Source organism: Ascaphus truei, chromosome 14, assembly GCF_040206685.1.
Source record: "Ascaphus truei isolate aAscTru1 chromosome 14, aAscTru1.hap1, whole genome shotgun sequence".
Taxonomy (NCBI): Eukaryota; Metazoa; Chordata; class Amphibia; order Anura; family Ascaphidae; genus Ascaphus; species Ascaphus truei.
In genome coordinates this window covers 50,324,032-50,340,097 of record NC_134496.1, presented here as the reverse complement: position 1 = coordinate 50,340,097, position 16,066 = coordinate 50,324,032, and the positions used below count along the sequence as shown (strand labels likewise).

Below are 16,066 nucleotides of genomic sequence, written 5' to 3'. Positions count from 1 at the left end.
TCCTCACAACTTGTGTTGCATTAACCTCCAGCCTATCTATGCTATCCTCACAACTTGTGTTGCATTAACCTCCAGCCTATCTATGCTATCCTCACAACTTGTGTTGCATTAACCTCCAGCCTATCTATGCTATCCTCACAACTTGTGTTGCATTAACCTCCAGCCTATCTATGCTATCCTCACAACTTGTGTTGCATTAACCTCCAGCCTATCTATGCCATCCTCACAACTTGTGTTGCATTAACCTCCAGCCTATCTATGCCATCCTCACAACTTGTGTTGCATTAACCTCCAGCCTATCTATGCTATCCTCACAACTTGTGTTGCATTAACCTCCAGCCTATCTATGCTATCCTCACAACTTGTGTTGCATTGACCTTCAGTCGAAGTAATCCAGCATCAAATCTAAACTTCCTTTACTTCCACCCTCCTCAGACCTGATAAGTGTTGTTACAAATGACAACTCTGCCCTTACCTCCTCACTTGACCAGTATGCTCCTCCTGTAATCTGACACTCGTGGTGCTCCAACACGCAGCCCTGGCTAACACGCGGACACAATTCCTGCGCTGTTCCACTCGTTCCGCTGACTTTCTTTGTTTTAGTGAATCTCGGAGCAGGATCTTTGAGGCAGAATTCTGTTTAACCTGTAGGCTGAACTTATGAGGTTCTCTGAACGGTGCACGGGCCAGAACTCTAGGGGTCCTTCTGACATCGAGGGGAAGTCCTGCTGTTTTTGTTCATTTTCTAGGATAGAGACTGTGTTTACTGCTCCGTTCAGGACAGAAATGGAGCCCCTTCTTCTTCCGTTCCTGTCACTTGGGGAAGTTCATGACCACAGTCTTTGTTCAGCAACAAATGGGTTAAATACATCTTATTTTTTTTTAAAGTTTACATAATCCAGGGGGTCCCCCAAATCTTTGGTCTCCCAACTTCTGGCGACAACCAAGATATTTTTATTTTTTTCGTGCTGGTTTTCACATGAAAATAAAATCACAAAGTCATCTCCTGATGACGTGGCACCTTTGTAATTAGTGGCAGGCGTGAGGTCTGACTCCGGCCAGTTTGTGTCTACTGGGCAGGTCTTCTTTCCTTGTGGATAAACCTGCTCAGTGACCAGGAAACAGGGATGTCCAGAGGTAAGAGGAACATGGCTCAGCTGCGGGGGGCCTATCACAGAATAGGTTCAGCTGAGTTTGTCCTGTAGGGAGATTGGGTTTAAAAGCCGCACAAAAGATTCAGCTGAGAACAGAACTAACTGTTCAAGGCATCAGAAAGAAATTATGTTGTAGTTAAGTTTGCAGATTATGGGGGTCATGCACTAGCAGTGATAAGTGCTTTTAAGTGAGATAAAAAGCCATATAGCGTGATATTGCCTGCTGTGAGATTCACAAAACAGTGATAAGTCTTTTAAGTGAGATAAATGCCTTTATAGCGTGATACTGTCTGCTGTGAGATTCACAAAGCAGTGATAAGTGCTTTTAAGTGGGAAAACATGCCATTATAGCACGATACTGCAGTGTTATCACTGCTTTGTGAATCTCACAACAGGCAGTATCACGCTATAAAGGCAGTTATCTCACTTAAAAGCACTTATCACTGCTTTGTGCATAGCACCCAGAAAACCCACTTATCACTGCTTTGTGCATAGCACCCAGAAAACCCACTTATCACTGCTTAGTGCATGACCCCCTATGTAGCACTTTAATAAGAGTTTGTGTGATGTGAGGCAGTAATGTAGCTGAAATTATTATCATCATCATTTATTTATTAAGACAGAATATATTCCGCCGTATGGTACAATGGGGGAACAGTAATTAGGTCAAGTAGAAGGACATACAAATAAGAAGAATCAAATGCAAAGAGATACAGGCGATAATGAGGGCTCTGGGCGGGAGAGCTGACAATCTAGAGGGAATAAGGGGCACAGTTGAAACAAAAGGTACAGTTGGCCTCTCTTTGTCCCAGCGAGTGTGTCTCAGGAGGGGGTTTGGTCCAGCTGCACAGCTCATCCTGTTTGTGTTTGGGGGAGTGAATATCAGGGGGTGCCATATAAGGCGCCTGCAAATAGATTTCAGGGTGTTTTTAAAAGTCTGAAAGCTGGGGGAGAGTCTGTGCGTGGTAGGGCGTGGTAGGGCGTGGTAAGGGTGCAGCACGGGTGAAGTCCTTCACCCTAAAGACCTCAGCTCTTTGTTACCCAGCGCTGCCAGGAAAAGACACAATGCAGTCAGGAGTTCAGGTAATCACACACATTGTCACGATGTGTTTCTCTGCTGCAAACCTGGGCTGAAAAGGCACAGTGACTGTGCAGCACTCGGGGGTTCCACACTATCGGGGGAAGGCACAGATTTGGTACGGGTGAGGCTGAACTGTGGTTCCAATGATCGCTTCAAAATTGATCTCTGTTACCCCCTGTGGCAGCCGGAAAGTGAACGCCCGCAGGAGGCTGGTGAGGAAGTGGAAGAGCTTGGTGCTTGCTAGTTGTTCTCCAAAACACGCACGGTGCCCTGCCAGAAAATTAAAGGGGCAATGCATGTTAGTTTGTGAAAAACACTTAATAACTTTAGTTCATACAGCGCTTTTCCTCCCAATGGGACTCAATGCGCGTCACAATGACTGGACAGCTCGCGGTACGCAGCACATAGGAATGTTACAGACAGTCTCTGCCCCGTGGAGCTTACAATCTATGCTTTTGGTGCCTGAGGCACAGGGAGATAAAGTGGCCTTACCCAAGGTCACAAGGAGCTGACACCGGGAGTTGAACCAGGTTCCCCTGCTTCACACTCTGTAATTTCACTCACTAAGCCGCTCCCTCTCACTTAGGAAACAATAGTCTTTAACAAATGTGATCAGACTTAAAGTGAATTTTTGACTGTTCTTTTATTTTTGGTAAATAAGAACAATTTTCTTTTTTTCTGGGCCTCTGAAAGGGGGAAGGGAGACGGGTGCGCTTGTCAATCAAGCATTTTCTTCAACCTCTAGCCCCACTGTTCCTGCTAGAGCCAATAATGATAAGGAAGAAGTAGAGAGGGGGCTTTTCCCATGCAAACTCCTGTTCGGGACATCGTGATATCACACATAAAAGGGAGCAGCTTCCCAGGTTTCCAAAATACAGTATCCTTTTCTACTCTCCATCACCTGCAAGCGTTTCCTCCTCTTCTCATACCTCACATCCTTAATCTCCTGCAGATCTCACCGTTCTGTACAGGGCTGTCTCCTTTCTGCCAAATCTGTCTCTACTTCTCTGTGACACCTGAAATATTTTCCATGGCCTGTTCTCATCTGTGAACTCATTTTCATTTATGTCTGTATTGTATACTTCTTAAAGCTGCAGACCAAGCAATATCCTACATGTGTGTTTTTTTATTACTATGAGAAAATACTTGTCTCACATTTTAATCTGGTCTGTAACTGTTTCATACGCCCATAATATATATTTTCTATAACTGTGCATGCAATGTCTTGTATATAATGTATACCTTGTTCATTTATGTAACTGTATTTCTATCCATGTATTATTTGTCATCTTAACTCTGTGCCCAGGACATACTTGAAAACGAGAGGTAACTCTCAATGTATTACTTCCTGGTAAAATATTTTATAAATAAATAAATAAAACTTGTAGCATTTAAAAAAACAACAACTCCGAATATATTTTTTAATGTATTATAATGTAACAAGCCTTTTTTATTTCTATAGCAACCATTTACAAAGTCATAGACAGGGCTACCGACAGAGGGGGACAGGCGGGAATGCTGTCCCGGGCCCGGACAGGCAAGGGGCCTGGCCTCCAAGCCGACTACCCCTCTCTCTGTGTGAAGGAAAGATGGGCCCTCCCCTTTTCTGGGGCCGCCCCCCTTTGTCCCTCCTGCAGGACCCTCCCCTTCCCCGGGCACCACCCATCTGCCCCTCCCTTAGGCTCCGCAGGCCTGCAGGGCTCTGCCTTCTACTGGCCATGCTGCTCCAGCAGGCCCGTCCAAGGGCCCCAGGTAAACCCACATGCCCCAGGCCCCCCTTATACCACCCAAGGTGTGTTGTGTGTGTTTAGGGGGGCTTATATTGTGTTATTGTGTGTGTGTAGGGGGGCTTATATTGTGTGTGTGTGTGTGTGTGTGTGTGTGTGTGTGTGTGTGTGTAGGTAGGGGGGCTTTTATTGTGTGTGAGTGTGTGTGTGTGTGTGTAGGGGGGCTTATATTGTGTGTGTGTGTGTGTAGGTAGGTAGGGGGGCTTATTGTGTGTGTGTGTGTAGGTAGGGGGGCTTTTATTGTGTGTGTGTGTGTGTGTAGGTAGGTAGGGGGGCTTATTGTGTGTGTGTGTGTGTGTGTGTGTGTGTAGGTAGGGGGGCTTTTATTGTGTGTGTGTGTGTGTGTGTGTAGGTAGGGGGGCTTTTATTGTGTGTGTGTGTGTGTGTGTTTGGGGATTGGGGCTAATTGTGTGTATATGTATAAATAGATAGATAGATAGATAGATGTAGAGGTATCAGTACCATGTACCAGTATCATGTAACATCGCCGGAAGAAGAGATCAGTATCTCAAAAGCTTGCACAAATAAAAGCATTTTGTTAGCCACAGAACGGTATCGTCTATTCGTTTTTGATATATATATAATGTGGCAAACTTCTCCCTCTATGTAGCGCTGCCGCCTGCCCAGGCTCTTCCCGACACAGTCTTCTAGGGTTTGTTTTGTATAAAAGGGGGACAAACACGTGTATACACACAAGGGGAACTCAGCCCTCAACCTTCAGCGGTTTATTTCTCCATTAGTGACACTACATATATTTTAAACACCGTCACTTTAAGTCAAATCAAACTCATAAAAATAACATCTACTCCTGTCAGGAGTGTAACTAACATGCTTATCCCTATCTGCAATATTGGCTGGCTAAGCCAGTTACCAACTTTAAATAACAAACAGAGATAACATTGAGTCCTTAACTGTGAGATGGGGACAGCGTCCCATTAGATCCTCAGATGCTGAAACACGTGGGAGGAGGGTTGGGGTCTACCCTGAACTGGATCCAGGGGAGCAGCATGCCCCAGCCTCCAGGCTCTAATAGAGAGACTGGAGCAGCAAACCTCACTGTAATATATTCCTGTTCCTTAATTAGGAGAGCAGCTGAGGGAAACCAGAATCATTGTAAAGTCTGGTATGGATTTCTTATTCACAAGCCTTAGTGACTCAATCTGTGGGACGGATCACTTCCATACTAAGTCTGCACTTTCTTCTATAAATCAGACAGAAAGATGTCCACTATCCTGAGACTAAGTTTTATATATATATATATATATATATAAAACTTAGTCCCAGGATAGTGGACATCTTTCTGTCTGATTTATAGAAGAAAGTGCAGACTTAGTATATATATATATAGTGTGTGTTTATATAATTTGTTTTAACTTTTTATTATTATACATTATAATATATTATATAATATTGGGGTGGGGGGGGCGGTGAGTGTAAGAGAAAACAGGGAGGGAGGGAGAGGGTTTCTTGCAAGGCCACCGACACGTGGGTGGGGGTCCCTGGTAGAAATTTTAGTCCTGGGCCCCGGGAAAGTTGTCTCCGGCCCTGGTCACAGATACTGAGTCAATTCTCCTCGGCAGCCATTTAGTGAACCCCCGAGCCGAATCTTCGCTAATCGATCACAGGAGAAAAGATCGATCAGCAACATAGCTAATTACTTATCTTTGTGTGGATTGTAGTGATGCGCATATTAAAGGGGAAAAAATAAATGTAAAAAAACTCTGACAGCTTGGCCTGCTGCTATAATGCGTCAGTATCTCTGTACTTTGTCAGTAATGTCCTATGTACTATATGCATGCGCTTATCCTATATGCATGCGCTTATCCTATATGCATGCGCTTATCCTATATGCATGCGCTTATCCTGTAACATGTGGTACACATGGTTTGGACAAATTCATTAGAACAAATAATATTAATAACAGCGTGTTACCTGCAGAGAAAGGTAGGAAAGCCGCATTGCTCTGAAATTTCCCATCTTTATCCAGGAAGTGTCTGGGGTTGAAACGCGTCGGTGTGTCCCAGTGATTGGGGTCATTGAGGACCGAGGCCAAATTAGCAAAGACAATTGTGCCCTGATGAAAAAAATAACAAGGACACCAATGAAGAGAGAAAAGATAAAGGAAGATAGGCTAAGCGAGAAGAGTAAGGGATTAGCAACACGAGTAGAAGGTTCAAGGAGATGAACAAGAACGTATTTCAATGAACTCATCTAGATTAAAGATCAGTCTGGGAGCAGCTACATTGTTGTGTGTTAATAATTCAAATAATTTCTATACGGGCCAAAGTAGTAACAGAGGAGGGTCAGGGAGTAGGGGGTATGATACATTTTATTGGACCAACAAGTAGATTATATGTTACAAGCTTTTGAACACTCTCAGGGTAGGGTAGATCAGGGGTGCGCAAACAAGGGGTCGTGCCCCCCAGGGGGGCATGAGATTTGTCTGGGGGGACATTGTCGGTTGCAGAGGTCATGCGCTCTTCCCCCAGGCATTTAAAGCTATGGAGAACATTCTTATGTTGTTTGTCCACTGAAAGTTATCCTGAGGAGGCATAATCTCGGGGTCTTCCTCTCTGCTGGAGAAAAGTACTTGTGAAGGAGACAGGTCTGGGCAGTTCTAAGAGAGGTCATAGAGATTAGGAATGAATCTAAAGGCCTTTCCATGTTTCCATGTCATTAATTACAGCACATCACAAATTAATGATGTCCCTGATTCCCGAGGAGAGGATTGGGATATTTCAATCTTTTATCCCAGAAGACCTTTCTTTCCCAAATAACTTTGCAACATTATTACCCGTGAAGCAGGAAGGCGGAGATGAGATATCTGGCCTCACACACCGCTGAATGGGCTTTGCTACCTTTTTTAGCTTGATCCCCTGCACTTGGGTGTCCTGCACGCACTGCCTGGGCAGACCAAAGGGACCAATGTTTGCGCAGCGCTGGATCTCGTGGATCACGGCATTGGTGTACGGTAAACGTTTCCGGTCTTCAAAGAGGATCACCTGGGAGGACTTAAAAGTCTTGTCCAGCTCCCTGTGCACAGTCTCTGGGAAGATGAAAAGGGGAGCAGTGGAAGTGAGGATGGGGAGAGATTCGGGGGGCTGTGAATCCTCTCTACACTGGGTACATTTGGGATAAAATAATGTGAAGTCAGGGTTCCAAATATTTGCATCTATCAAACAGTGATTACATTCTATCTATCTGTCTGTCTGTCTGTCTGTCTGTCTGTGTGTCTATCTGTCTGTGTGTCCTATCTATCTATCTATCTATCTATCTATCTATCTATCTATCTATCTATCTATCTATCTATCTGTCTATCTGTCTGTCTGTCTGTCTGTCTGTCTGTCTGTCTGTCTGTCTGTCCTATCTATCTATCTATCTATCTATCTATCTATCTATCTATCTATCTATCTATCTATCTATCTATCTATCTATCACACAGGCCATCTTTTATGTTTCACCAGCCCTCCTGCCTCTGTTTCTTTATGTCATTGGCCAAACCAATACTTTACTGTCTACATTACACTCTCAAAGGTATCATGTATCAAGGCAGAAGTGGTGCAATTATGGGGTGAAACACTTCACCAGATTCATCCATAAGTAAAGACCCATTGGAAGAACAAGGATTTTTTTTATACAGCAGGTGCCGTTTTTAACCCCGTAGTTTCATCACTTTTACCTTGACACACATGGGTCACAATATTTTGTCTACCTGTTGTAAATATTCCCCTCCCTTTCTCTTGTCCTTTGTCTTTGTCTCCTACACCAGCGCTGCTCAACTCCAGTTCTCAAGGCCCCCCAACAGGTCTGGTGTTATGGATATCCCAGCTTCAGCACAGTTGGCTCAATCAGTGGCTCAGTCGCAGACTGGAGGTGAGAACCACTGTCCTACACCTCTTCCTATTATTGTCCATGTTTTACCTTGGACATCCGGATTGGCCACCAAGTAGAGCAGGGCCCAGAGTAATGTGGTGATGGTGGTTTCACTCCCAGCTAAGAAGAATTCAGCCAACACCTGAGCCAGGTTGCTTTCCCTGAAGGATGAGGAAGGGTCATCTTTGGTCTGTGCGTGATTTGAAAAAGAATAGCAGATGTTCATTGTCTGGATCTGTGTTTCTTAACTCTCTACTCCGGACACCCCAGCCAGGATGTCTTTAACGGGTAACCAGCTAATCCCACATTCACGTATAAAATGAGGCAAACATGTGTGATGGGTAATTCATAGTTATTCCTACACTCTAGTCTGTCAAGGGGTGTCCTGAAGAAGCTTTTCTGGATGTCTTCCGGTTACAGACAGGTAGTGTTAACAAAAATACTAAACTAGCGCTAGACCAAATTTGTAAATGTGCAGTGCATAAATACGTGTACAATAGCTGCCTGGTGATTCTACTAAGGGAACAATCTCAAATGAACCCTATGACAATATAGTGATACAAAAGTGGAATTACAATACCTGGCGCATACAAACAGTGATAATTGTGATTACAATTCAATGTGAAATAAAGGATATGTGACAATTGAGTGAAGTCCTTTTCCAATGTCTATTAGTATGATGGACTCTGTCCTCCAATTGGGTTGAATAAAGTCTCTCTTATGCAACAAGCTGTGGTTTAGATTTAGGGTGGGTCGCATGCAATTGAGAGAATCTGTATCTGTGTTTCTTCTGGTCCAGACGTCCACAGGTTAACACGAACCCCTCGTGGTATTCCTGTCTCTCCTGGATCCTGGAAGAAACTCCGTCTCTGGAAAGTGTTTTCTCCTTCTGTACTGGTCTCCTGTATATATCTCCAGCGGGGGGTATAAAAGACAGAGGATTGCGCAATAGTCTAAACAACGTTAATAACGCATCCTGGCTAGGTGCAGAAATATACTCACAAGATCCGTGAGTTTAAAAACAATTAAAACGCCCGACCCGGCTGTCCCACAGCAAACCCCAGTCTCTGTCAGCTCCTGCCTCTGATCGCGTGTGTCTCGCATTATCCAGGCTTGGGCGTGCTGACGTCACTGTTCAGTGAACTGACCGGAGAGTGGATGAGAGTCCAAGTTGACGTCCGTTTATGCTCCTCCCTACGCGTTTCGTGACGGGGAACGTCACTTCGTCAGGGGATTGTGGAGCCTATGCAATCCCTTGTGCTTAAATAGCTCTTTTTTAACTCATTAAAGGTCGAAGCTTAATAGACAGTTAACTGCACCACAGATGTATTCACTGATAATGATGATTAATTGCAGTGGGATTGAAAACCTCCGTGGTGAAATGAACTGTTGACAAATATAACATTATTTAAATGCATTTGATAAAAATTAAAAATAATTGATTAAAATATGAAATATATGCTATAAAAGAAGGAACAGATGTATAAAATTAATTAAAAATGACTTAAATGATGATTTACATGCAGCTCCAGTGAGGAGTGAATCCACTGTTTAAGTTACCCTTGCAATCTCTATAGCATGAAATGGAATCAGGGGGCCCTCATAGGAAGGAAGCTAGATCAAAATCGATGTTTAAACCTTTGGGGGAGAGAGTCTTTAAGGTGTAGATCCAGAAGCTCTCTTGCTGAGATACCTTCTGTAATCTGTCTCCCCCTCTGATTCCCAATTTTGGGCAATCAATCCCTATGCATATTAGACCCTCGGGTGACATGTTGTGGTGTATCTTAAAATGGTTTGAAACACTATGTGTCTCTAAACCTTTTCTTATGTTGTAAACATGTTCCGCAAATCTTCTCTTAAGGGGTCTTCCCGTCCTCCCCACATATTGTAACCCACAAGGGCATTCTAAGAGATACACACAAAAATTTGTTTTGCAAGTGATTAAAGTTTGGATAACATAACTTTTCCCAGTGACTTTAGATGTGAATCCTTTACATTTATGTCCAAAGCTACAGCCTATACATTTTTTACAGGGATAGTAACCCTTAAGGTCTCCCAGCCACATGGTTGGAATCGATCCCAAGTTCTTTTTTGGGCAGCTTGGTGCTAATTGAGATTTCAGGTTTTGGGATTTTTTGTACACAATTTGTGGTTTATTTGGTAGAATAGACTTAAGGATGGGATCTCTCTGTAAAATCCCCCAGTGTTTGTTTAACACCTTGGCAATGTCATGAGACATCCCATTATATTGTGTGATAAATGGGATAAACACTTTATCGGTATCCACTGGATTCTTTTTCGTGGGTTTGATTAGGGTGATTCTATCTGTGTCATTAGCATTTTTTATGGCGTTTTGCACAAGTCCCTTATTGTATTTTCTATCCCTAAATTTTTCACCCATATCCTTAATCTGCTCTTCATATACCTCTGGTTGTGAACAATTTTTCCTTATTCTCAAAGCTTGCCCCCTCGGAATATTTCGGATCCATTTTGAGTGGTGATGGCTAGACGCCAGTACATAAGAGTTAGCATTTACTTCTTTAAAAAATGTTTTAGTATGTACCCTGTTATTGACTGTGTATAAAGTGAGATCCAGGAAATCTATAGACTGGGTGCTGTTGTTGAAGGTGAATTTAATATTGTAATCATTATTGTTTAGATGAATCTTGAAGGCCTCTAGTTCATCGATATTGCCCCTCCAGACGCACAGCACATCGTCGATGTAGCGTTTCCAAAGTACCAGGTTTGCACCATATGGGTTGTGGTTCCAGATATGATTTTCTTCCCACATACCCATAAAAATGTTCGCATAACTAGGTGCAAACCTGGTACCCATCGCAGTGCCGCACGTCTGGAGGTAGTATCGACCCTCATGAGAAAAATAATTGTGGGTGAGGATATATCTTATAGCCTCTACAAGAAAAACTCTGACAGAGGCATCCATAGTAACATCCTTACTTAGAGCCCACTCAACAGCTTCCAGACCCCTAGAATGGTCTATAATAGTGTAGAGGGACACTACGTCGCATGTGACCCAAATCAAACCGTCATCCCATGTGAGATCCTGCATGATCTGTAGCACATGCGATGTGTCCTTAAGGTGGGATGGTATTTTAACCACATGTTCCTGCAATAGGTGATCCACAAATTGCGATAAATTTGATGACAGGGACCCGATTCCCGAGATTATGGGTCTTCCCGCGGGTCTCAAGGGATTTTTATATATCTTAGGGATGAAATAGAAGATAGGGAGTTTAGGCTGTTTAACAATCAGAAATTCTAACTCTCTCTTACTAATAATTTCATCTTCATAGCCTTTTTCCAACCATTTTGATAACGTAATTCCATACTCCATGGTTGGATTACCCTCCAATCTGGCATAGGTGGCCCTGTCATCAAGTATTCTTTGTGATTCTTCCTGATAGTATTCCTTATCCATGACTACTATCCCACCCCCTTTATCAGCAGATTTTATCACTATCTGATTATTTTTAGCTAGTGATTTGACTGCTTCTTTTTCCACTATCGTCAGATTTTGTTTCTTGCACTTAAAGTCCTGACTTAGACTCTCCAAATCTCCTATCACCATATCCGCAAATGTATCGATATGGTTACCCCTACAAACTTTAGGATAAAAGGTAGAGGGATTTTTTAATGTAGTGAGAGGAGGTTTTCTTGATGCCACAGGTATGTTATTCATACATGCAGTTCTGGATACAGCATCTTTAATGAAGTATTTTTTAAGGGTTAACTTCCTAACACACTTTTGTACATCAATGTATATATATTGAACATGTTAGGCCCTTGAACCTGGGCAAAATTCAGTCCTTTTTCTAAAACCTTACTTTCAACTTCTGTAAGGTGATGCTTACTGATGTTAAATACATTTTGTTTTTTTACCAGTCTCTTTCTGCATTGGACCTTTTTCTTTTTTCTTGTTCCTCCTCTCTTTCCTCTGAGATGCCGATTCTTGACCTTTTTCTCTCTACCTGTCTGGGTTCCTGCCACTCCCTTCTGTATTCTCTCTTGTTTTCGTGAAAGAGCTTGTGTCCCCTGCGCTGCTCTAAAAAAGGAGGAGTAAACCTTTTGTTGTATTCTCCACCCCTCTCCATTCTTTCCTCTCTTTCCTCTGGTCTCCATATGGGTGATCTCTCCCTATAATTCCTAAAGGTCTGAATCTCTTCAGTTTCTAACTGTTTGGGGGGTTCATATTTTACTTTGGGATTTCCTGGATTTTTATATTCTTTTTTATTATTATCTGTTCTGTTTTCAGTTTTCTTGTTTTGACCTTGTTGTTTTGTCACTTTATTTTTCTGTACTATTTGCTCAGTGTTTTTCTGTGACGTTTTAATGGGTTTTTCTGCAGGGACTGCTATGTTAGCCTCATTTTCAATTACTTCTTTAATCACGGAAACGTGGTCTTTTTTCCAGTTCCGCTGTTTATTTTCCTCATAATCTTTTTTGTCACGAGCAAATTTTACTTGTTTATTCAGTTTTGTTTCTCTATCTTCCAGGATCCAGGAGAGACAGGAATACCACGAGGGGTTCGTGTTAACCTGTGGACGCCCGGTTACAGACAGGTAACTGTTATTTCAATGAATAAGATGGAGATAAATTGTATTCCAAATCAGAGCTAAATACTCAGAACCTGAGCACAGCCAGCGGCCCACATGTGTCTGTGTTACAGTAGACCCCCTGCATCCAGCAGGCAGAAAAAAGGTTGAAAGTAAAAGCCTTATTGTAGGTGGAGTTAAGGTCATTTCCATTCCTACATTTTCTCACAGGTCTCACGGGCCACACACTCACCTTGTGAATCTGCTTCAGGTAAAAGTCAATGAAATCGTAGGGTTTCCCAGTCAGGTTCTTTTGATGATTTAGAATTTCCTGCATCATGACATGTCTTAGGAAGGTTATGTGCGCCGTCACCTTCTGGTGAGGACCCGGCAGGTGTTTCATCAACCAAGGAAAAGCATCGTATGCCTGTTTGGGAGAACAGAATACATCATTGGGTTTCAAACCACAGTCTTTGCAAAGTAACTACTGTATATGGCAACATAAGAATGTAAGGAGAGGGAGCGGCTCAGTGAGTAAATACACTGACTCTGGCACTGAGTTTGAAGCAGGGGAGCCTGGTTCAATTTCCGGTGTCAGCTCCTTGTGACCTTGGGCAAGTTACTTTATCTCCCTGTGCTTCAGGCACCAAAACCCTAAAGTGTGTCTGTACTAACAAATGTACAGCACCCTGGACAAGGACGCTATATAAATGTTGATAATGTCTACGGACCTTTATTTACTAAGCAGTGCTATTTCATAAGACAATGTCTGACAGGATTGTTTATATGTTTCACTGTTTGGTTTTCCAGTTTCTACAAGACACACAAGCCCAAAGGGTTTCAGTGGAGACTTAGAAGCTACCACTGGCTGAGTATGCCACGCACGCTTTCACACGCTGCGCTCCAAACTGGGCGCCTTACCTTCCTCCAGTTGGTGCCAAAGAGGCTGATCAGATAATCTGTGGATTCCATGAGCTGCTGGAATAACTCATCTTCCAATGGGAAGCGGTGTCCAAGAATCACAGCAGAGATCACATTGTTCACAGTTAGTGTCAAATAACCTCTTGGGTCAAGAGGCCTCCCTGAGGATATGCAAGGTCATAGAAATGAAAAAGTAGCGGTCAAAGTGTGACTGTAGAGCGAGGGAAGTGCTGAGTATCTTTACTTTTTGTTACATAACTACACATGCTTCCCTTTATTACTTAATAACGAGAATGTCCATGCTATATGGATACATATAACATAACATTTTTGGAAGAAGGATTCTTTCACATAATCAGGCTCTCCCGAATGAAGCACAGTACCACTGATTGTTTAACAGAACTCTAAAACAATGGTAAACAACTTGCCACTGCCTCATAACCTTGTGGTTGGCGTCATGTTGTTGGGTTGTAAACTAGTGGATCAGGATATAAAGCTAATCTGCTAGAGGTCATATACAATGCAGAAAAGGTCATGTGCTATACAGAAGAGGTCATGTACTATATAGAAGAGGTCATGTATTATATGGAAGAGGTCATATACAAAGATTCTCCCCACCCCGAGTGTATCCAGTACCCAATTTAAAGGTAATTAATTAAGCTGTAATGATTCCAATTCAGCATTACCGCAGGGAATCTTCTATACAAGACTATGGGGCCTGTTCTAGTAGTTTCGGGACCCAACTCAGGGGATTTTGAGCAGTTCTCGCACAATTTGGCAAGGTTGCTATTCAGAAAGCCTCGATGAGTTGGCCAAATTATACGGGGACTGCATTTTATGGTGAGTTCTCGCTCCTGGCCAAACTCACCGAGCGGGAGCTGCCAAAAGTCCAAATAGCTCCAGTTTGAGAAACTAACACTATTCTAGTAGTCTTGAGAATCTCATTGGAGCTCTGGAATTGCTCGTTTCTCGCAGATCTCCTGTCACCAGCCCTAGGGTGGCGGGATGGGATGTGAGAGCAGGATTTAGAAAAAAATGCATTTTTCCTGCATCGGATTGAAGCCGGGAGTCTCCGGAGCTGATACACATTAATACCGGCTCCGGAGACCTCCGGCTTCTATCCTATGCAATAAAAATACATTTACAGGCAGCTTCCTTACCTTAGCGGCCAACAGCTAAGGCAATGAAGGGGCTAACTACCAGTGCCCAGTTTATTGTGTGTAGTGGTGGTGGGTGAAGGTGGTATTTGGCCCATGGTGGGTGTTTAGGCCTTGCGGTGGGGGTTGCAGGTGGAGTTAACCCTTTCATTACCTCATCAGTTACTACAGCTAAGGTAATAAAGAGGTTAACCCCTCCCGCTACCCACCCAGTAGGCATAAACACCCACCACGGGCCAAATACCACCTTCACCCACCCTTGCTACCCACAATAAACATTAAAACACAATACAAACACAATACTAAACAATATGCCCATTCATTGCCAGTGTGGTAACCTAGCCCCTCAATGGCCTGTATCTCGGGAAGCAGGGGGTCTTCGAGGCTGAAATGAGTGTGGTTCAGCTCAGGAGACCCCCTGCTCCCACACACTAGTATTAAAATGTAAATAAAACCTGCGATCGCCTGTGAGAGCTGTGCTGGGAGAGGCAGCTTCTCTGTGCAGGGAGATCACCTGTGAGAGCTGTGCAGGGAGAGGCATCATCTCTCTGTGCAGGGAGATCGCCTATGAGAGCTGTGCAGGGAGAGGCGGCTTCTCTCTGTGCAGGGAGATCGCCTGTGAGAGCTGTGCAGGGAGAGGCATCGTCTCTCTGTGCAGGGAGATCGCCTATGAGAGCTGTGCAGGGAGAGGCGGCTTCTCTCTGTGCAGGGAGATTGCCTGTAAGAGCTGTGCAGGCAGATGCAGCTCTCTGTGTAGGTAGATCGCCTGTAAGAGCTGTGCAGGGAGAGGCATCGTCTCTGTGCAGGGTGATCGCCTTTAAGAGCTGTGCAGGGAGATCACCTGTAAGAGCTGTGCAGGGAGAGGCAGCTTCTCTGTGCAGGGTGATCGCCTGTAAGAGCTGTGCAGGGAGAGGCAGCTTCTCTGTGCAGGGTGATCGCCTGTAAGAGCTGTGCAGGGAGATGCAGCTCTCTGTGTAGGGTGATCGCCTGTAAGAGCTGTGCAGGGAGAGGCATCGTCTCTGTGCAGGGAGATCGCCTTTAAGAGCTGTGCAGGGAGATCACTTGTAAGAGCTGTGCAGGGAGAGGCATCGTCTCTCTGTGCAGGGAGATCACCTGTAAGAGCTGTGCAGGGAGAGGCAGCTTCTCTCTGTGCAGGGAGATCACCTGTAAGAGCTGTACAGGGAGAGGCATCGTCTCTCTGTGCAGGGAGATCACCTGTAAGAGCTGTGCAGGGAGAGGCATCGTCTCTGTGCAGGGAGATCACCTGTAAGAGCTGTGCAGGGAGAGGCGGCTTCTCTCTGTGCAGGGACATCGCCTGTAAGAGCTGTGCAGGGAGAGGCAGCTTCTCTCTGTGCAGGGAGATCACCTGTAAGAGCTGTGCAGGGAGAGGCATCGTCTCTCTGTGCAGGGAGATCACCTGTAAGAGCTGTGCAGGGAGAGGCATCATCTCTGTGCAGGGAGATCACCTGTAAGAGCTGTGCAGGGAGAGGCGGCTTCTCTCTGTGCAGGGAGATCGCCTGTAAGAGCTGTGCAGGGAGAT

At 44.1% G+C, this 16,066-nt stretch overlaps 1 protein-coding gene across 8 annotated transcripts in view; it reads right to left on the bottom strand.

Annotated features, from left to right (window-relative positions):
• Window positions 1–1,753: 1,753 nt before the first annotated feature.
• The window catches only part of LOC142466129 (cytochrome P450 2J2-like), a 28,257-nt gene continuing 13,944 nt past the window's right edge, over window positions 1,754–16,066 (bottom strand). For all 8 annotated transcript variants that reach the window (XM_075570926.1, XM_075570923.1, XM_075570925.1 and 5 more), the window contains 6 exons: window positions 13,370–13,530; window positions 12,702–12,875; window positions 7,944–8,085; window positions 6,881–7,068; window positions 5,955–6,096; window positions 1,754–2,505 (listed from right to left, as the gene is read on the bottom strand). In XM_075570926.1, the coding sequence (XP_075427041.1) occupies window positions 2,327–2,505; window positions 5,955–6,096; window positions 6,881–7,068; window positions 7,944–8,085; window positions 12,702–12,875; window positions 13,370–13,530 (986 nt within the window). In that variant the 3' untranslated portion in view covers window positions 1,754–2,326. The remainder of the gene's footprint in view (window positions 2,506–5,954; window positions 6,097–6,880; window positions 7,069–7,943; window positions 8,086–12,701; window positions 12,876–13,369; window positions 13,531–16,066) is intronic.